This window comes from Populus euphratica, unplaced genomic scaffold (genome assembly GCF_000495115.2).
Source record: "Populus euphratica unplaced genomic scaffold, PopEup_1.0 scaffold20.1, whole genome shotgun sequence".
NCBI lineage: Eukaryota > Viridiplantae > Streptophyta > Magnoliopsida > Malpighiales > Salicaceae > Populus > Populus euphratica.
This window is the reverse complement of record NW_011499854.1, coordinates 2,980,302-3,001,614: the sequence shown is the minus strand read 5'-3', so window position 1 is coordinate 3,001,614 and position 21,313 is coordinate 2,980,302. Positions and strand designations below refer to the sequence as shown.

General features: G+C 34.2%; 3 protein-coding genes and 1 long non-coding RNA gene across 8 annotated transcripts; 2 read left to right on the top strand and 2 right to left on the bottom strand.

Moving 5' to 3' along the window:
- Positions 1-5,665: 5,665 nt before the first annotated feature.
- LOC105122742 (uncharacterized) lies at positions 5,666-6,417 on the bottom strand. The gene is made up of 3 exons (XR_841741.1): positions 6,315-6,417; positions 5,893-6,098; positions 5,666-5,806 (listed from the first exon to the last, which is right to left on the bottom strand). It is a non-coding gene; the product is annotated as an uncharacterized LOC105122742 (long non-coding RNA).
- A 297-nt stretch (positions 6,418-6,714) lies between these two features.
- LOC105122743 (uncharacterized) lies at positions 6,715-11,448 on the top strand. 5 transcript variants are annotated; one of them, XM_011022027.1, is made up of 9 exons: positions 6,715-6,804; positions 6,924-7,026; positions 7,191-7,384; positions 7,514-7,621; positions 7,730-8,838; positions 9,602-9,674; positions 9,888-10,033; positions 10,118-10,301; positions 10,484-10,591. In XM_011022027.1, the coding sequence occupies exons 2-8, from the start codon at positions 6,930-6,932 to the stop codon at positions 10,185-10,187; spliced, it is 1,797 nt and encodes a 598-aa protein (XP_011020329.1). In that variant the 5' UTR covers positions 6,715-6,804; positions 6,924-6,929; the 3' UTR covers positions 10,188-10,301; positions 10,484-10,591. The 5 variants fall into 5 exon arrangements, with proteins under 5 accessions (XP_011020329.1, XP_011020332.1, XP_011020330.1 ...); XM_011022030.1 differs by lacking the exons at positions 10,118-10,301; positions 10,484-10,591 and adding an exon at positions 11,047-11,448; XM_011022028.1 differs by lacking the exon at positions 10,484-10,591 and having other exon boundaries at positions 6,925-7,026; positions 10,118-10,348.
- A 330-nt stretch (positions 11,449-11,778) lies between these two features.
- Positions 11,779-13,735, top strand: LOC105122741 (Integrase-type DNA-binding superfamily protein). The gene has a single exon (XM_011022026.1). It carries the CDS (start codon positions 12,242-12,244, stop codon positions 13,097-13,099), a length of 858 nt encoding a protein of 285 aa, XP_011020328.1. The 5' UTR covers positions 11,779-12,241; the 3' UTR covers positions 13,100-13,735.
- Positions 13,736-14,133: 398 nt separating this feature from the next.
- LOC105122740 (DNA-binding protein) lies at positions 14,134-21,313 on the bottom strand. The gene is made up of 15 exons (XM_011022025.1): positions 21,145-21,313; positions 20,901-21,005; positions 20,752-20,820; positions 20,573-20,662; positions 20,377-20,460; positions 19,673-19,837; positions 18,994-19,181; positions 18,585-18,657; positions 18,015-18,068; positions 16,635-16,892; positions 15,907-16,113; positions 15,683-15,786; positions 14,945-15,089; positions 14,664-14,798; positions 14,134-14,539 (listed from the first exon to the last, which is right to left on the bottom strand). The coding sequence occupies exons 1-15, from the start codon at positions 21,232-21,234 to the stop codon at positions 14,363-14,365; spliced, it is 1,944 nt and encodes a 647-aa protein (XP_011020327.1). The 5' UTR covers positions 21,235-21,313; the 3' UTR covers positions 14,134-14,362.

Below are 21,313 nucleotides of genomic sequence, written 5' to 3'. Positions count from 1 at the left end.
AAGAAAAGACAGATTTATTCTCTAAAACGAGATATTTTTTTATAATTCGTAAATGGTCATCTTTTACAACACCTTGTATCCTTTTCCTTTCAACAGTGTGTTTTTTTATTCTTGTAGTCCTCCTAATGAGAGATGTTTGATGGGTTCAAGCTTGATTACAGATCAGTAAAGGTTATATATATATATATATATATATATGTATGTATGTCCAGCATGAATTCTTTTTTTAAAATCGTACTTCAAATGGAATAAGCTTATACTGGCAAGAAAAATGGATATCATAAATATAATCTTTTGAAAATTAGCGTCTATAAACAATCAACTCAATTGATATATTGTATCCTCCACTAGGAACTCTTTATGGAACATCTGTTCAAGATTAAAAACAAAAAAACTCTGTTTGGAGCCAGAGATCTCGTTGAAATTCTAAGACGATTTTTCTTGAAAATCTTGGAATACCATGACCCCTGATTAACATGGCTCAACTTTTGAGCCATAATCACGCATCTCTGCAGCCGTTGATTCCAGTGCAAAAACCATACCTCGCCGGCAAAGTCCCCACCAATAACTTCTAAAACTTGCTTGTCACGGCTACCACTTGTGTTTCTTTATATTCTTATCACTTGCCTGAGCGCCAGCATTAATATTCTCTTAAATATCACAATGTCTCCTAGCTTGAATGTCATGTTGTGTTTAGTATTTAATGAAAAACTTATCGTTAACCAACAAGACATTGAAGTATCCTGTCCTTTTATTCGATGAGGAAGGAATTCTTTTTCTGTAAAATACAATTGTGGGATTAATCAAGTCATAAGTTAGCAAACATATACAAGGCCGAAGAATATATTTATTATGTTTCAGCTTTTGGTTGCCTCGATTTTTCACCAAATAGTGAATGGGGCAGCAAAGAAAATGAATATTCTATTTCTTTTTCTACTAAACTATTCATGTATTATCATACCAGCTTTTAGCAACCTCCTTAGCTTCTTTGGAAAAACGGCTGCTAGTATTTTTTAATTAACTTTTTATGTTAAAATAAATATTAATAATATTTTTTTTTATTAAACTAATCATGTATTATCGTACCAGCTTTTAGGAACCTAAATATTGTTTAATTTTAGACATGCCTTCCATTGTTCGGATAAATTCGGGGGAAAAAATCATTTCAGATTGGGTAATATTCAGGGGAATTTTTTTTCTCTGTCTTCATCACTCGTTTTGACTTGATACATAATTGGGGTAATCTGAATTCTTTTGTGATCAATCGCATATTAAATTTCCTTTAAGCTAAAATGCTAAAAGATAAAACAATCATATATTAAATTTCTTTTAATTTTAGTTTTTTTTTTAAATTATAAATACACTTCAGGTAATTGCATTTTTTTTTTGTCTTACCCAAGCTTATCCATGATCCTAAAGTTTCTTTTTATTGTTGTTCTTGAACAAGGCACGCGTAAGTCCCAACTTATAGTTTGCATCGGATCCTTAGCCGGTGATATGTTACGGGTTGAATTAAATAATTTTTCCAAGGTTAAAAATATCGTCCAGACATTGCTGCTTGAGTGATTTCTAGTATAATAATAATAATAATTATGAATTTAAAATATGATTTATATTATATAATATTTTTTAAAATATTTAAATTGTAATATATTAGATAAATATTTTTTTAAAAAAAATATTAAGATAATAACATGTTGGATAGATTTAGTGGGTTAATCTATCAAATACATGATTTAAGTTATGAAACTATAATAACCTCTTAAAAAATCAAAATAATTAATGAAATTTAATTTTGAATTAACCAAATGTCCAAGGATGAAATTAAAAAAATTAATTAAAAAATATAAAAAATAATTTGAGTCAACCTAAATTAACATTTCAAACCCATAACCTGGATAGTAAAATCAAGATAATTCTATATAAAACAAATTAAAAAAATTAAGTTTTTTTATTAAACTTGATTTAAGAATTTCATGATTGTTATGGTAATGAGATATGCAAATTAACTTAAGTTGACATATATTTTTTTCACTATTTTTAATTTTTTTTTTGTCATTTGTGGCATTACAACTTTGTTTGATAATTTAGCTTTATGATATTTTTTTGATATTTTTTCAAACACGTTCATTTTATTATCATAACTGGGTCAAAGACTTTACATCTTGATCAGGGTAGTCTCATATTAAGTTTTGTTTACCTTTTTAAATTATATATTTTTTATTTTTCATTCTTTAACATTTTATTTACTAGAGATTGAACTTTTTCTTCTTTTTTCTTTTTTTTATAAAGTTATCTTTTTTTTATTTTTTTTATTAACCTAAGTGTTCAGGCTAATTTGCATATATCTCGACTAATCTTGCGACTCTTGAAATTAACGACTATGCAAGTTTCCAGTGGCTCTGAGAGGACTTGAACATGTGACTATTGGAGAGCAAACCCAAGACTTGACTAATTAAGTTACTCCATAGGGTTATCTTGTTCTCATTTGATTTATTAGTAATTGGTATTCAAACTTTCTTTCATGTATTTTTTCTATGAGATTATCCAAAACTTATATCCATGGTCACAAAGTTTGCGAGTTAATTTAGTTTAATTAGGGTTTTTTTTATTTATTTTTATTTTTTCTTTATCATTAAGTTGTTTAATAATCTTGGTTCATATCGAGTTCTTTGAACTTTTTTTTTGTAGTTATTTTCTTGTTTGTTTGTTTATTTATTGTTATTGTATTTTTTTTAATGATACTATTTAAATTACCAATTAAATAAATAATTTGAGTCTTAGATTTTTTCCCTTAGCTCAAATGAAGAAAGCCCAAGCATGTTTGATTATTTCTTTTTATATATATATATATATATAAAAATAGACAGCATTTCTGTTCAATTTTAATACATTATTTGTTTAGGTAGATGACATGTCATCTATAGATTTATTTTTTGATCACCTTTAGTAACTTTAGTAACTGTAAAATCAAGTTCAAAGTTTTTGAAACAAAAAAAATCTATTTCTCTATTTTGGGTATGCTTTCTCCAAAAACAAATCTTAAAAACATCCCAAAAACCTAAATAAATCATTTTTAAGTATAAAAAACCATCTAGTGGCTTCAAAAATAAATTATCAACCAAATTTAAACAAAATTTACAAATCATGATCTACTTTTTTCTATCACGTTGGAAGGTAAAAGCCACTTTGATTGATTTTTTTTCTTTAAAATGAATCTATTAAAATTAAGATTGATCTTTTTTATGACTGGAATGTGGCTAATTGGATGTTTTCTCTCACTTTTCTTTATTTTTTCAATGATTTTTTCTTTTATCCCTTAACATCTAAAAATTAAAATACAAATAAAATAAAGTTTAGGACCCAAACCCCCCCCCCCCCCCCCCGAAGCCAACGACTCCATAGCTTGGGTGTTGAACACAAAAAACAAAGCTTAACACAAGCAACCAGTCAATCAATCTAACTATGCTACATTTGTTCTTCGCGGTGGCCTTCTCGGCGATGCCTTTGACTCTATACGTGCCGCCAATTCGATCTCTAAACCTCTTCGTGGAGACCATGGAGGATTTCTTTCGCCAGACATCCTTGTACACTGTCAGGGCTTATCCCAGGATTCGTGTTGTGTTTTCTAGTATCTTTCGCAATATTTTTGACTTGTTCAGGTAGACTCAGCCGCTCCCACTTGCTTGTTTCACCTCATCATTTTTGAGTTCTTTCTTCCTCTTCTTCTTTTGTTAAGTGTTTTTCCTTTCCTTTTCTTTTTTCTTGTTGTTTCTGTGTCTGATCCTGGAAATGACAGGATCTGATGTGGATGGAAAATAAACTGAACAAGGCTATATATTTTTCTGTCAATACTTTCTTTCGTTTTCCCATTGATCAATTCTGGAACCTGTGAATGTATTTTGCTGCAAGTAATATGCGATTATATAATTTGGGTCTCCTTTTCTTCCTCGTGATTCAAATATAAAGTATAATCTGTTAATTTTGCTACAATTTGGGTCTCTTTTAGGCTTGCCTTGTGAGTGATTTAAGCAACGAACCAAAAAGGGTTGCGAGCTGTGTGTTGCTTGCTGGGCTGTTCATACTTGGTGTCGGTAGTTAAGATTTTATTAGTTACATTTGCCAGTGATTGGCTGGGATCGAGATGCATAAATGTTCTTCTCAGCTTTTCACCAACATATTTATTACTATGTTAACTTAGGCTTGTCTGGATTTTGTTAGTCGTAGTTTTATGATTCATCAACCATTACTTGTTTATACTAGTTTCTATGTTTGTGGCTAGAAAAATTAAAGTGTATGTGTATATATATATTACTTGTTTAATTAGTTTGTAAAAATATTTTTGTTTAGAGTCGGACTGAAAATACTTTCAATCACATTATCAAACATTAACAATTTAAATACATTGGAACTTTTTTTTGTTTGTCAAAACTAGGTTTTAATTAAATGATTAATTTGCATAATAGAAATAAATGATAAATGAGAGGTACGAGAGTGAGACTCAGAGAACCATGTGATTCTGGATTAATAAGGTGCGCAGGGATTGGTGGTTGGCACTCACGGCCACTTTTTAGAACAAAATATATATATTATAATTTTATTGGAAACCTGGAGATGGAATTATAATTTTATTTTATTTTTACCAAAAAAAAGTTGGTTAACTTTGTTTAGAATGTTTTTAAATATATTTAAAAAAAAAATTAAAATAATTTTTTATTTTTAATATTAACACATTACAAAAATTAAATAATTAATTTAAAACTAAATAAAAAATATTTTAAAAAATATAAGTGTAGCACAATATAAAATGCTATATAAACATATACCATGCTTATTTTCTAAAAAATAATTTTTGAAAAACTATTTTTTAGATTTTTTTATATTTGTTTATCATTATAAAAGCAGATCAACAAAAATATTTTTTAGTTAAAAAAAAGCAGATCAACAAAAACATTTTTTAGTTAAAAAAATATTTGGTTTAGTTATAAAAAATTTTAAAATATCATATTTATTAGGTTTAGTTATAAAAAATTTAAAAATATCATATTAATTACTGATTATATTAAATTTGATCCTTAAACTTTTAATTATTATATATATTTTATTTTGAATTTTTATTTTTTAATTTCATCTTTTAAAATTTAATTTTTATATTAATATTGATCTTTTTTTTTATAGTTGTTGTTTGTTTTTTTCTTATAATTTTTTTATTGAAAATTTTTATATATCAAATTTGATTTTGATTGTTTTTTATTTTATTTGAAATAATTTATGAAATATTAATTATTATTATTTTAATTTCTTTATCTTTTAGCTTTTATTTTTTAAATTTGATTTCTATTATTTTAATTATTATTTATTTTATTTAAGATAATTTATAAAATATATTTTTTAATTTCATTCTCATTTAATTTTTTAATTTATAAGATTTATTTCTCATTATTTTAATAAACTTGAAAAAAATAAAATATTAATAAGTTATTTTCCAATTCATTTTTATTGAAATAACTAAACATTACTAAACATTAAAAAATAATTTACTTTTCTGTAATTTATTTTTCATAAAATTACTTTTTAACAAATAAATGAACTATAAAAAAAATTCTAAAATAAAAAATAAAAACAAAAGCAAATAAAAGAGTTTCATTTTGTTGAAATTGTCAAGTAAAATACAGCAGTTAAAAACTTTGACTCACGGGTGAGGAGATGACACAAGCGAACTTCAAATCTGCTTGTGCCCGTGCTTCACGTGACAACCCAAAACCTTGTGCTGTAGAAGAGTTTGTCTGAGAATAGTCATCCGCCACTGCAAATACAAGATGACCTTTGTGAGTTTATTTCTTGATAGAATTCTAACCAGTCCGAGCTAAGTGTTAAGAAATACAAGATGACCTTTGTGCACCCTCTGCTCCCGAATTCAAAATTAATAGAAATCTAAGCAGTCCGAGCTAGAGTCTGTCCACGACAAGATGCCCAGATCCTAAGCTCCAAGGAATCACTGGAATTTTCTTGAAGATCTGCATCCCCGGTAGACTCTGCCCTGCCAATCCGCTCCAAGAAATTCTCCCATTCATCTGAAGGAAAAAGGAGATTCTCGGCTATGAACAAAGGAGATTATCAGATGCCACTCATATAATATGGTAAAGAAAACCGATACTGTCAAAAATGGAAAGACAAATGAATATACTGAAGGGCTAGAACATTTTCATTAATACTAATATTCGCAACCCTAGTCCTGTTTAAAAATTCCTCAAGACAGAGAGGGAGCTGAGAGATATTTTACAGGGTAGATCAACAACAAAAAAAAGATATACCTGGAAAGATTTCCTCATTTCCCACCCGATAGAAAAGAATGGATATTCCATCCAGCAACTCAGAGGATAACATATGTTTATGCGCGATCTTGATTTGGGCAAGAGGCCAATCAATGAAAATAAATAAATAATGTTTATGTTTATATTTTTTAAGAAATATATTAAAATAATATTTTTTTTATTTTTAAAATTTATTTTTAAAATCAAATCTAAAGAGAATCATTTCGAAGTCAAATTTAGATGACTTGATAACTCAACTTGTTACTTATTTTAACCTAGTAAAATCTAAGGGAGATGCGACAGAGTCAGTTTCAATTCAAAATGATATATTTTAACCGGATTAGACCCTGAGTCCCTAGCAGGATCAGCCCTCGAGACTAGATGTTACAAAAAATTATTCCAATCTTTTAAACCAAACAATCAAATTAGGGTTTTACTCCTCCCTATCGGTTTTTTGTTTCTGGCTCTACTCTCTGTACACCCTCACACGGTAGGGTTCGCATTCTTTAAATTAGCTGAAACCCTAGTGTATGGTGAGTTTATTTATATTATGTGAAATTATTGTTTAATCACTATGACTTTTGTTGTTGTTGAATGTTGAAAAAGCAAGCTTGGATGGCTGACCCTTCTATCTCGGCTACGACACTTGCGTGGCATTGGGTAATTGAGTATCTGGCAAGTTTTCCTGAAATAGAGGCCTCGATTTTACAAGGTATGTGTACAGCATTCTCGAATTTATCCATTTTTTTTCCTTTATGTTCTCGCGTAAGAAACGCGAGTTGTATGCTTTGAAGTGAAATTTGGTGTAGGTGAGCTGTTTTGATTGGTTCTTTTGATGGGTGTTTGACGTGTTATGTTGTGTTCAATTTGTTCTAGATTTGATTGAGGCGGCTCCGAAAATACCTGAAGATTTGAGGAAAAACACGAGGGAAATGGTTGCTTTGAGATGCTTAGAGGATTTTTTTTGTCATAATAATGGAAGCACGAATGATTTTCCTTCTAAAGAAGCCAAAGTCACATTTGATTTGTCAGAGAGTTGTGAAGATGTACTTCAATCAATATTGCAAGAGGTGATTCTGTTTACAACTTCAGCTTTCACCTGTAAGCAATTTGGATATGAAGCAACAATTATAGCATAAAAACTTGTTATTCAAGTGGACTATATTTGAGATGTTTTGACATGGTTTCTTGTTTGTTAGACATCGGTATCAGATCTGAAAAGGGCTGGACCGGAGCGATTGAAATGGGATACTCGCCCTTTCATTATGCATAAAAGAGCTTCTATGCCTAAATGCGCTTTAGAAAAGGTAATCAAGGATTTCTTTATTTTGTTAAGTTCCTTGTAAAATAGAAATGTACATTGTTTATCCTCATTAGCTGTTTGTGGTTGCCTTTTTTTTGTTATTGGAAAGCAGGTGAAAGGTGCAATCCTTGAGGGTATTCATCCATATGCCTCATTGAAGGAATATAGTGGACTGGTGGATGCAAATGATTGGTGTAACAGAATCTCTGCAAATTATGGGGACCTTGGTGCACCCGCAGGGAGGATTGATGGACAAATTAATGCTCCTGAAGAAAATTCCATTCCTTTAAGAGGGATAGAAGTGGAAGGTGATTCATGTAACAGGACCTCATTACACTTGAAGAGGGATAGAAGTGGTTCGGCTAATGAAAATCTGGCTGGAGACCTTGAAGACCAAATTTGTGTTGATGATGGTGACCATCTTCATCCACAAGCCAAGAGGTTCAAGCAAGATGCCATATGTGGCTACCAGTCTTTGGAACACATTTCAACTCCTCAACAGCACATGGAAATGGTAGAGGATTCAATTCAAAGAGTGACTGGGGATTCTGAAAACAAAGATTGTCACATGGAAAAAAGAACTTCACAAGGTGGATTGGAAGAAAGCAGGTCTGTTGGGAATGGTCATGATGAATGTGTTGGTATGGATAGGCATGGGAAGAGTCTTGATCCTGATAATGCATTCCAGCATAATCAGCACGAGATTGCTCACAATGCCAACAAAATGTCACAAGATATATCTGGGGATGCACTCCACCTGTATAGCTTAGTGGATGAAATCAACTGTGCTGAACCTAGAATATCAAACACTGCACCATCTGTAGGAACCCCGAATAAATTCTTTGTTAATGAAAACAATGATAACTCTGATCATAGTGGTCAACTAAAACCATCAAATTCTTTGTGCCACCCTGATTCAACTGTTAGGACTAATCATATATATAATGGAGAAAAGGTCGGGGAGGAGATGGTTCGAGAGAACCCATCTGGAACTGGACTTGACAGAAACCAACACGAAGTTTGTGTTGATCCTATTGACAGTGATGTTGATCAATCGTGTAAAGAAAAAGATGTTTTCTCTGGAATCCAGAGTAGAGATGGACAAAGACAGAAAGCTGTTAGTGCCACCAACATCGACGGAGGGGAAACCTCTGATGATGAAAATGACAAGTCATCATCTTCTAATTACTTCATACAATTTCGAAACATAGAGAAACAATAGTAAGTTTCCAGTTATTCCAAGTGTTATGCGGGTGGTTATAGTGCTTCTGAATGCCATTTCCAGAACTAAAATAATTTCTACTTCTATTTTTTACTACCTTCAAACAATCTTTTCATGCTATGTCAACTTTTGCTATTATTGTTTTGTTGTGTGTGTCTGTGCAAATCACTTTGCTTCCTTGTTCAACCCCATCCTTGCTAATTGGCATTTGATTGCGGTGACAATCAGTGTTGTCAAGAGGCGCTCCAGGCGAGGCCCCAGTGCTTTTATTAGCCTCAGGCGTTGGATTTCAATGAAGCACCATCTAGGCGAGCGCCTTCTTGAAGTTCTTTTTCTGTTGGATTTTTCTTTTTCTTTTTCTAACTGATTTATGTTTTGACCTTCTTGTCCATTTTTTTTAACTGATATTTAATTTTGATTTTTAATCTATTTGGCTACTTATTACTTGAAACTATAATATTTTGTTTTAAGGGTGAAAAATATAACTTTATATGACTATGTTATGATATTTTATATTTTCTTTTGATTTTATAATTATCTAATTTTAATTGGGAAGGTATATATATTTTAGATTTATATAATATAATATAATATTACATTTTTTTTTAATTGATAGCATATCGTCTTGGTTCATTCGGGTGAGCGCATAGGCATGTGCCTAGCGCCTCAGGCATTTTACAAGCTTGGTGCCTTTTAGCACCTTTCACCTTTTACGCACTGTTGACAATTGTAATTGGCCTTGATGTTTATTCTGATCTGCAGTTCATACCCTGTAATGCCTCAGTTGAGGCGGAAAAAGTTTCCATGGACAGTTCAGGAGGAGGAGATGCTCAAGGTACTTGTTTCTTGCTTATTTGCTTCTGTCACCAATATTATTTCAATGATATGCTTTTAGGTAAAATGCATTTATAAGTATGCAAGGAGAGTGATTTTCTTGGTTGTGCATTATATATGCTTTTTTCTACAAGCGCAAATAATATAGTTTTGGCATTTAACTCTTCATTGTATACGCCTGTCAAACTTTAATTTCTTTCTCTTACTGTTACAGGAGGGAGTGCAGAAATTTTCAAGTGACGGAAAATTTCCATGGAAGGACATTTTGGAGTATGGTTGTTCTGTGTTTTTGAGTGGCCGTACAACAATAGACCTTAAGGATAAATGGAGGAACATGTGCAAAGCAAGCCCTAAATTCAAGTAAAACTTTGCTAGCCTCATCACTTTGCTTATATGGACACGTGTTCTCATATTTGGGTCTGCTCAGCCTCACTTTTTCGGCAGGATTCGTATTGATGATCAAAGAAACTTGCGTGCATTACGTTACACCTTGCTCTTTCCTGTATATAGTTAATGGTAAACCTGAGAGAAGCATGAAACTTGTTGGCTGGGTCATGAGCACACGTGATCAATATTGTGGAACGATCTGTGTTGTTATCACTGAACACATTGCATCCAATCTTAAGACATTACAGTTAAATTTTGCGTTTGTTAATGAATGGAATCGAATCTGTCTTCACAAGAAGACATACTTTAATCATCTCGTTGGATCACTTAACAGGGATCCTACATGAAACGAGGGCCGGAACGCTTCTCTTTTTTTCTCTTCTTCTACTCCCCTTGTCTTTTTTTTTTTTTTTTTTTTTAGACATTACAGTTAAATTTTGCGTTTGTTAATGAATGGAATCGAATCTGTCTTCACAAGAAGACATACTTTAATCATCTCGTTGGATCACTTAACAGGGATCCTACATGAAACGAGGGCCGGAACGCTTCTCTTTTTTTCTCTTCTTCTACTCCCCTTGTTTTTTTTTTTTTTTTTTGTGGGGATATCACTTCTGTCTTCTTGTTCTGTTGTAAGGGCCCAGAGCTCATTTTCATGAAGAGCTAATGCAATCAAATCATCAACTTGTTTGACAATTTGCAAGAATTGAACACATGACGCTTAAAACAGGTTTCTTTTCAGTGAACAAGGTTCTGGTGAAATATCTGAGATGACCTGCATTATGAATGGTCTCATTGCATTGTTTGCCATGTGAGCTATTTTCATTATAGATGCCTTCATATTTGCTTGGTCATTAGTTAAGTCATGGTAACTGTCGTGCAAGCATTAGAACCATGAGTGAAGAATGATAAAATCCACTCGTGACAGGAATAGGGCAAGTCGAAGAGCACAATCTACCTTACACGTGACATGTTTTGATACTTTGCAGAGCATTGGTAGCGACAGTTACTTAACTAGTACTTGACCCAAAAGACAAGAGAGGTTTTGACATGGGACAAAGGTGAGAGTCTCGGGAATCAGGTCGTCAAGGCAGGACAACATGTGAAATAGGGCACGTGAAAATGAAAAATGTTGAGGTGGGCTTGCTTCAAGTAAAAATCCAATTCTTGTAGAAACACTAATGTAGAATCCAAAGCAAATGAAGATTTTATTGGATGCGTCATCACTCCAAAGGCAGTCAAGCTGTTCATGACGCAATTCCAGTCACCACCACAACGCAATCTTATCATTCACTCTTGCTAAGTTTCTTCTGTTTGCGCAGACGGCTGAGTGCCAAGTTCAACAGCATTTGGTATCATTTGTCCTCGACACACACACATATTAGGTTTGGTAATCTTAAATGTATTTTTTTTCAGTGATAAGACAAATCGGAGATACTACTCATAAAAAAAATCTTTCAATGTGAACAAGTGAAGTGGGATCTATGTGCTGATGGTAAACTCGACTACTGCAATAATTTTTCGTCTCTGACGTTATAGTGTTAATTATCGAGACTACACAAGGAAATAGAAAAGTAACCAATTACTTCTTACAACTAGTTTACTTACAAGCAATTCCAATTTTTTTTTAAATCAACGGGCTTGTAATTTATTTTCACGAGTCGGTATAATGTGAAGGACAAGCTCCAGCAGCATTTACTTTCCTCCTGACTTTTAAAGTTCAACCACCCTGTGATTATAAGAGGGAATTTGGTTATGTAGCGTTGTCCAACATTTTGGGCAGGAAAGTCTAGGTATCCATTTTAACTTTTTTGCTTTTGTCAACTTATTCCAGCTCGTACAGCTTCGCTAACTTGGTTCCTTCCTGCACCATTAACTCGAGTATGGTAATCTCATTTTCCTTCCATCCATACAAGATGTGACGTGTTGTCATTAAAAGGTTTTTTAAAATAGAAAACGCCACCATCGAAATAATTTAAAAAAAGTCCAAGTTTTGAAATTATCTAACACTCACAAACGGTCACATGAGCAAGACCTCTTCCTCAGCGTGACAACTTTTAAACCAAAGCTCTTCTCTCACACTACATATCCCGCGCCTTTCTACCCGTTTTTTTGCACTCCCCAAGTCCCTACTCTCAGTCAAAACCCCCCCACTGAGCTTACTTTCACACCCTAAAAACTCTAATGGAGAATTGCGGAAAATATCCATTGAAGCCGTGGAAGAAAGGTCCAACAAGAGGCAAAGGTGGTCCTCAAAACGCCATGTGTGACTACCGAGGGGTCCGTCAAAGAACATGGGGCAAATGGGTGGCAGAAATAAGGGAACCCAAGAAGAGAGCAAGACTATGGTTGGGTTCTTTTGCTACGGCGGAAGAAGCTGCCATGGCCTACGATGAGGCTGCAAGGAGATTGTATGGACCAAGTGCTTATCTTAATCTACCCCACCTTCAGTCAAACTCTAGTCCTCCCAACAAATCACAGAAGTTCAAATGGATTCCTTCCAATAACTTCATCTCAACGTTTCCTTCTTGTGGGTTGCTTAATATTCATGCACAGCCTAGTGTTCATGTCATCCATCAGCGACTCCAAGAACTCAAGAACAACAGGCCCATCAATCAATCCTCTGTTGCTTCTAGCTCTTCTTCCTCTGAATCCAGAACTGAAGTTATTGTAGGTGATGAAAACCATGTTGCAAATGTTTCTGCAGCAGAGAAAGATGAGGAGATATCATCAGAGAAGATGCCGCTAACAAATCGTGACGAGAAACCACAGATTGATTTAAACGAGTTCCTTCAGCAGCTGGGCATACTGAAGGAAAAGAATCAGCCAGATAACAATGATGTCGATGAACATTTCATGGATCCAGAATCTTCACAAAAAGATCAAAACGAACTTACAGTCTTAGCAGAAAAGAGTTTCGATTGGGATTCACTAATTGAAATGCATGGGATTGCTGATCATCATGGGGAGGAATCTAATAGTTTCCCAGTTTATGACATCCAAAAAGAGCTGGCTTTCCCAACTTCCATTTGGAACTTCTAGGAGGATAAAATGATTTAGGAAGAATGAAAGCTAACTTTGCTGCCTACTTGTTTGGAACTAGGATGTTTGTTTTCACTTGATTAGGCCATACTGTAGTTGCTCTAGATCTACTGCCGTTGAATTGCTCTGTGATAGTAGTTAGTCATTTCCATTGGCAGCATAGATCAGAATAGAAAGCATTTGACCTTACCACAGAGAGAGCGAGGGAGAGGAGGAGGAGGATGCTTGCTGTATAAGTTATAGTAGCAAGAGTTGGGTAGAGGGAAGTTCACTGTTGCAATGATAGTAGCATTTCACCAGGTTTCTTTTTGACCCGTGGCTGATGTGAACTCTCATCAAATGTTTTGTTCAGCTGATTTTGGCTGCGCCAGGTTTATTAGTGCTTCTGTAATTTTGCTGGCTTTACAACATGGGGAATTCACAGGGAAGCATGTTACAAGATCATTGATAGACAAAATAATCTTGAGGCAGATTTTCCACATTCGCGGTTCTATGCTTTAGCAGACCTTCACAGTTTATTATAATAAATTGATTAACAAGCCCTCTCATTCTCTGTGCTCACATGCAGGATCAAACCTAAAAATATGTCTAACTTGTGAGGCAAGAGAAAAAACCAAATGAGCTTAGTAGTCAGGATTTTACCTGGACGTAAGGATCAGGCTGCTACTTGCTAACCAACAGTTGAACTGTGAAGGTCTGCTAGAACAAAGAACTAAACAATAAGCCACAAGAGAGAAAAAAAGAAGATATAAATGCTTCTCAGGCAGCACATCCCATATAAAATTATATGCGAATGCAGTCCTTCACAAAAATTCTCTTGCGAGGTTTTAGATAATTCCTCATTGATCATGACTGTTGTGAGAAGCCATTCTTTCATGCTTTCCTTTTCTCTTGATTTAACGAGACAGTTCAAACCCCAACTACACGCCTACATTTATTACAATTCCATGCCCATCACTTCATATGATGATAAAACTTTTCCTGTGTGTAGTTTAATTTATCAGAAAACCTGTCACCTACAGTGCAAAAGAATATCTGGACAAGAGATTTTTTTATCTATTTCAAAATTATAGTAAAAAATACAAAGTATAATCTTTTCCAGATAATTAGATGAATTAAAAGAAGCAAAATATGCTCTGATCAACTATCAGATTACTTTGATCCAAATACAAATAGTAAAAATACTTCCAAGTAATGTCTTCTAGCAAGCCATTTGATAATCTCCAACAGTTTAAAAATACCCTCTTCCCTAGCTATCTTTGATCATTCATTGAGGTACTCTGATGCACTTAGATACTCCCCGTGCTCCTCAAAATGATCAATTAATCGCTTTAAGAACCCATTACCACTCACTGTCTCTGTGTCACATACAAGACAACACTGTCTTCTTGCCCGTGTCACAGCCACATTCATTCGCCTGTGGTCACTCAAAAACCCCACCTGAAATGTTTTGGAAAAGTTTCCAAGTTTCAATAGCTAAAGATGCTATATAATCTTTATAACTGATCTTCATAATCTAAATCTAAAAGGAAACAAAAAGGCGGACTGAAGAGGCTTAAAATACCTCTTTCTTTGAGTTTGATCGAACCATTGAAATAATGATGGCTTCCTTCTCTCGACCCTGGAAACCATCCACTGTTGAGATTTCCAAATCCTTTAGCTTATCATCATTGTTTTTCAATATCTTGAGCAAGACAACCTGCAGTACCAGTGGCAGCATATATAAGGCCAAACTATCCCAGGGATTGAGAGAATGTGCATGGAACAGATTGTCGCTAGCCTAGGAGCTATTTATCTAGAAGCACATAACAAAAAGAAGTGCTCAAAAGATATACACTTCTATACCTGTGCTGAATAAGGAGTAATTATTCCAATGTCAGAAGCCTGGACTCCGCTCTGAACAAGTCTCTTTGCATGGGCCACTGCAACTTCAGCTTCTCCCTCATTCATTGTGCTATCTTCTTCATCCTTCTTTTCCTCCATATCACACCTGGATCAGAGAAGTGTTAAGTGTGAACCAATTATAATCTAATTTAAAGGAAAAGGAAGAGGAAGAGGAAAAGGGAAAAAAAGATTCCCAGCATAGAAGGCCTCCTGATATCATCTGGGAATAAAATCCAATCTATTCACTTCTCCTGATACTCCAACTGTTTCCAGCTCTGATTTGATTTGAAATTTATTTTCACTCAGAAATAAATAAATCTTTTAATATTTCATTTAAAAGGAGTAAGTTCTTTTTTCTTAAAGCATTTTAAAGATACAGGCAATTTCATGTGCACTGACCACCTCTCAGAAAAACAAAGACTATTTAGCATTTTGCAACAATATACTACATACACAGCTATGTCATCTGGGAACAAATCCAATCTAATTCACTTCTCCTGATACTTCAACTGTTTCCAGCTCTGATTTGATTTGAAATTTATTTTCACTCAGAAATAAATAAATCTTCTAATATTTCAATTAAAAGGAGTAAGTTCTATTTTTTTTAAAGCATTTTAAAGATACAGGCAATTTCACGTGCACTGACCACCACTAAGAAAACAAAGAATATTTAACATATTGCAAAAATATACTGCGTACCCAGCTATGTCTACAAGAAGAAGGGTTGGTTCTGTAGAAGAGGATCTCTTGACACCCTCAAGATCAAAAAGCATATGTGCACCAACACTCGGATGGGCTTTGATCTATAATAAACATCATAGACCCAAAAAAAGATGATGAGCACTGTTATACAATCACAACAATTTTGGTATATTTACTAATAATTTTATCATGCAGCCAAAACCTAATGATGATCTGAGCACCTTACTGTTGTAAAGCTCTTTAGATGACCAGTTCATAATTAGTTCATGCATGCGGTACTGGACAGTGAGCATAGAAGTGACTTCATCTCCATACAGATCCGTGAGGCGTTCAAAGAGGGTTCTTCCCAACCCTTTCTTCTCAGCTTCAACACTTTGGATGGTTGGAGGAAGCTGAAGATGGTCTCCTGCAAGTATACACCTTGAACCCTGAAGAAATGATCACATGTCATTTAGTGGTGGTTATAATGTTAATACCAGCCAGCTTTAAATGTTAGATTGGACTAGGATATAATTTGATCATGTCCATTGACTTCTGTTCTAAAGATTTCACCCCATTTTATATCATGCCTTTGAAAACCTTGTATTCTTTACAAACCATGTAAAGATAATAACGAATTGCCATGGTGGGAGATAACCAGCCCCATCAAGATCTTGAAGACTTAAAGACCTATTTGACTCTGAATAATGGAAGTCTAAAGGCAATTTCCATGCCCTTTTGTGTAGGACACGTGTGTGTGCATGTGCGTGTGTGGGGGGTGGCCGGGGCGGGGTATTTTCTATACAAGGGCTCTACTCAACTAATGGGACTTGGGCGGCCATAGGAAACTTGGTGAAAGTGTGTGTGCATGTTTAGCAAATGTTCAATTCCTGCATGGCCAGGTTTCACTGAAAGTGCAAATACAAGTTTTTGAGCTTATGATGTGCAGATAATTGTAGTAATATTGTACCTTCAGTAAAGCAAGCCAGCAAGTTATCTCAAGTGCCTGAGCAGCTTCATCAATAATCACCAAATCAAATGAGGTAGTATTCAGCTTGTGAGAAAATGCACCAGTCAAAGTTGTCAACACCACATCTGCATTTTTAATTACATCTATCACAGCCAACTGCTGCCTTTTACGTTCTTCTTTTGAAAGAGTCCTGAGTTCCTTCTGTATGTCTCTTCTTGTGCTTTTATCTTTGGTTTTCAACAATTTTCCATTTAATGCCTGAATAAATGCAGAGGAGATATATTAGGGGAATATGAGGCACTTCACTAAATTATGGAAGCACAAAAAAAGCTTACACTTGAACAAAGGGAGGGAGGTTACCATACTTATTTTTAAGGGCTTTTTTTTCCCTTTTCCTTTCTGGTAGTAATTCTTGATATTTTAGTTTTGTATTATTACACAATCCTTCAGAAAGTTATAGCTACTGCCAACCACTACTTTAGACTGCAGCAAAGGATTACATTCCTTTCTTTGTTTTTGGTTTTTTTCTTTTTTAAAAAAAAAAGGAAAAAAGTTCCTTGCCTAGTACTACTCTTGTATATATATGTGTGTGTGTGTGTGTGTGTGTGAATTAGGATGCATCTACACAAGGTTGCTGAGGACATCTGTAGCCTTCCCATTTGCATCGAAGGATTATGCACTAGCAAGAATCACATCTATTCCCATTCAACATCTATGATATTTTAATGCAACGCTATAAAAGTTCTAGCTCAAATACAACCTTGCAGTAGAAGTATTTTCTTCACATCTAATTAAATACATTAAACTACAGGTTTTATGTGCAAGGCATTAGAGCTAAAATAATTCAGCTTCGTGGGTGAGAGTATTATATTCTATTGAAATAGGAGTAAATTGTGTCCACATTCGAAATTATTTTCATAAGAAAAAACAAAGTTGTGTCATTCTTATTAAACAAAACAGGAAAAAACCAGTTTTTTCAAATAGTTTGTGACTAGGCTTAGTTGGATTGGTTGAGTTCAACTCTTAAAGAGATCACTTTAAATAGCCTTCAACTTTTTCACTCTTCACCGGGAAAACCCTCTACATTTAACTTGATGAATGAATACTTCAATTATTCATCCCCTTTTCTAGTCTAAATACCTTGGCTTCAAAGCTGCCATGACTCTTGTCATCTAACATGCAAGGCCTCAAAAAACTATCACAACAAAACGAATGCAGACTACCTTTCTGCTTTAAAATCAAAATTTGTTTCTGCAAATTATAATGACTTGCGTCCTGTGGGAAGGATTAATTGTATAAACACAGGAAACAAACCATCTATTTCCTGAAATAGCAAATAAAGATATATTTGGAAGAGCAAGTTATGATCTGAATCTCTACCTTCATTTCCTTCCGAATGTCATTTGCAAGAGCACTGTTGTCCCCCCGTAGAACCTGACAGGGATAAGAAAAACATGATAACTCAAATGTAAGGAAGTAGTATGTTAAAAAAATCATTGTGCATCAAGAGTGCTCTATCCACTTTGGAAGAAATTGGGGTAAATAAAGGAACTTCCTTCCTCATTATCATATCCACAAATAGAAAACATGGAGGCAGGTTTGTGTATTGATAAATGGCAAAAAGGTATTACATTCATATGCAATAAAAAATGCTAACTGCATAGATGTTGATAAATGACAACTGATTAAGCAAGAAATAAGTGCGAACATTAAGTTCAGTTCCTTGAAGAAAGCAAACAAAAATAAAGATAGCTATCCCCATAAGCTACCACAAGAATCCTAGAGACAATCCCAAAACCCAGCATTTTGTAATGTACAAATATGAATTCAATAAGTGAACAACCTGAATGAAAGAGCACATGCATCTCAAGTAGATGATCATGGAGATAAGAACCTCAAATTCAGTTTTTCTTATTTTTTTATTTCCAAATATCAAATATCTTAGTATACCTGTGCATCGAGTGCACTGTCCAGTACTTGAGGTAGCAAGCGTGCAGGATGCCCCAATCTCACTAACTTTACTCTGATAAGGGAACGGAAAATGAGAATGAGAAATTTTTGTAATACTTACCCATGATGACACTACTGAACAATCAGCACAGAAGAACTACTTAGCATTAATCTAACTTGCTTGACTGTGAGAGGGGGGAAAAAAAACAGCAGTTCAAAGATTTTAGTTCCTATTTGCTCAAAAAACCTTTACTTGAGGGGTTCCAAATTAGATCTTAAATTCATAATCGTAACTTGAGTAAGGACCACTACTAGGTTAGATTGCAAAAGAAATCTCTATAATCATGTTAATGCTAGGTTAGATTCCAAATTTTAATTTACTAACCCATACATTAGCGAATCAACATACCTGTGAGGAACAAGCCGCTCAACAATGTTGTCGACAGCAATGTTTGAAGCAGCACATGCAAGAATCTTTGATCCTTTTTTCACTTCTTGCAAGATAATTTCCACCACAGTTGTGGTTTTTCCAGTTCCAGGAGGTCCATGTAGCAAAAATACATTCTTTGATGACAGTGCCTTTGAAATGGCATCTTTCTTGACACTCCCAAGAAAAAAAAAAGAGAGAAAAGACAAAAAAAAAGAAAACAAGCAGAGCATTTTTTTTAGCTTGTTGAATAGCATGAAATACAACCAGTAACATGCAAGATTCGAAACCAAAAAGCACCTGGTTTAACTTTTCTAACACGAGAGTATAATTCAGAAATGATGTAAACTGCTTGAGAGTTTGCTCATAAAAAAGGAAAAAACTCAAAATACCATTGCTTCCTCATATACAGTAAGATTAATCCACACATGCGAAGCCATACACACATGCACAGAGATCCTCACATAACGTTGACACAGAATAATAAAAAGCTAGATCTTATCAGGGAGAGTGCAGATGGTTACTAATGCCAGCATGTTTCATTCCCATCAGATTTAATATTAGTGGCAACCTTGAGTTATCTTAAAATGAGGAATGAGATAAAGAACTGAGGAGCCATCATATAGGGAGTAGAGAGAACTATAAGAATGCACTTGCACACCTGAGAGTGATCAAGGTGGGAGTTAATTGGGGTGAATGTAACATCCTTTTTTGACATTGTTGGTTGTCTTTCTCCAAATAAAACAGGAATTAAGTCAGCAGCAGGGCCTCTATGCACACCTTTGCTCAACTGAATCAAGGCATCCTTCATCCTCCGATATGTCACCTGCATAAGAAATCCAAACCTACAGCAATCTCGGCCAACTATCATAATTCAAAAAAGTGCAGTCCTCAGGATAACTAAAATTAATCCCTACATAGACCACAAGCTGATTGCATTTTCTATCATTCATTTATCAGACCACATAACTTGTATTTACAAGCCATTAGGTATAAAGCCTGTTTATTATATTTGCTTTTTCAAAAGCACTCTTTGGTATGCTTTGGTTAGAAGCTTTTTTGCAGCTGCTTTCACCGTGGTAATCACAAAAGCACCACAAAAACATCATTTGATTTCTTTTAAAAAAGCATACAAAAAGCGTGTTTTTACAACCACAAGACTGAAAAGGCTTACAGGGGGCAGATAAAATACAACACAAATTTCACCTACTATATGGTTCACATAATCCAGGACTGACCTACTCACAGAATCAAATGAATGAAATAAAATCCTCTATGCTGCAACCAAGAAACAGTAAGCTTGCACACTAAGTTGTCACGCAAAGCCTGTAACAAGAAATCTTCAGAAAATTTAAAACAAAGTACCTCATTTGCAACTTTCTCCAATCGTAGCGGACTATTTAAACCCTCATCCGGTACATCATCAAAAGCAACAGTAATAGACGAGTCCTGTTCAATATCCAAAACAAAAATATCTGCCACCAATCAACCAAACTATAATTTATTGCCAAAACAAACACTGTAATCACCCGAACCTCTATTTCAAATCCCTGGTTATTACCTTTAACCGATAAACAACACCTTGACCAAGAGCAGGGGATCCTAAATCAGCTTTGTTCGGTTTCAAGACAACCACATCATGTGTGCCAAACTACACCCAAAAAAATATATTACAAACAAAAATGCCGCAATATATAATCAAATTTACAGCCAACTATTATTAAAAAATAAAATGCTCACCTTATGAGCAGGTAAAACATCTCCTTTATTAGATTGGAACTCCAGTAGCGTCTTCCCCATCAAACCTGTCTATTATATAATTAAAAGATTTTGAGTTTAAATTTGAATAAAATTAAAATTAAACAATAACAAAGTATTTAGTAATTTACCTGAGCATCAACGCACTTCAAATTGAGAATCGTAGAACCTTTCTTCTGAGCAGAATCTAAATTTCTTAACGCGCCTGAACCAATAGATGCTGATATCTCTGATTCCTATATAAATAAATAATTAAATTTATTCACTTTTGATTTAATTGAAAACGATAAATTTATTTTTATAGGATAGCAGTAGATAATAATGGAGACTGGAGAGAAGAAGAAGAAGAAGAATAAGATAACGGAAGAAAGAAACCTTCTCTAAATCGAGCAAAGGAGACGTAATGGAGATGAATTCTTGAAGCGAGAGAGCTGCTGCTTTCTTTTTCGTTTTCGCTGTCTCCATCCCTCCTCGTTGCTTTTGCTTGCTGAGAAAGTGTGAGAGAGAGAGAGATGACTGGGGTCTGTCGAAGCAGTTTTCATTT

Coding starts and splice junctions, on each gene's coding strand:
- LOC105122740 (XM_011022025.1), bottom strand. CDS start 21,234: ATGGAGACAGCGAAAACGAAAAAGAAAGCAGCAGCTCTCTCGCTTCAA. Junction 16,114..16,634: donor GCTGGCTTGCTTTACTGAAG/GTACAATATTAC, acceptor TCATTTCTTCAG/GGTTCAAGGTGTATACTTGC. Junction 15,090..15,682: donor CTTCTTGTAGACATAGCTGG/GTACGCAGTATA, acceptor TCTCTGATCCAG/GTGTGATATGGAGGAAAAGA.
- LOC105122741 (XM_011022026.1), top strand. CDS start 12,242: ATGGAGAATTGCGGAAAATATCCATTGAAGCCGTGGAAGAAAGGTCCA.
- LOC105122743 (XM_011022027.1), top strand. CDS start 6,930: ATGGCTGACCCTTCTATCTCGGCTACGACACTTGCGTGGCATTGGGTA. Junction 8,839..9,601: donor CGAAACATAGAGAAACAATA/GTAAGTTTCCAG, acceptor TCTGATCTGCAG/TTCATACCCTGTAATGCCTC. Junction 9,675..9,887: donor AGGAGGAGGAGATGCTCAAG/GTACTTGTTTCT, acceptor TTACTGTTACAG/GAGGGAGTGCAGAAATTTTC.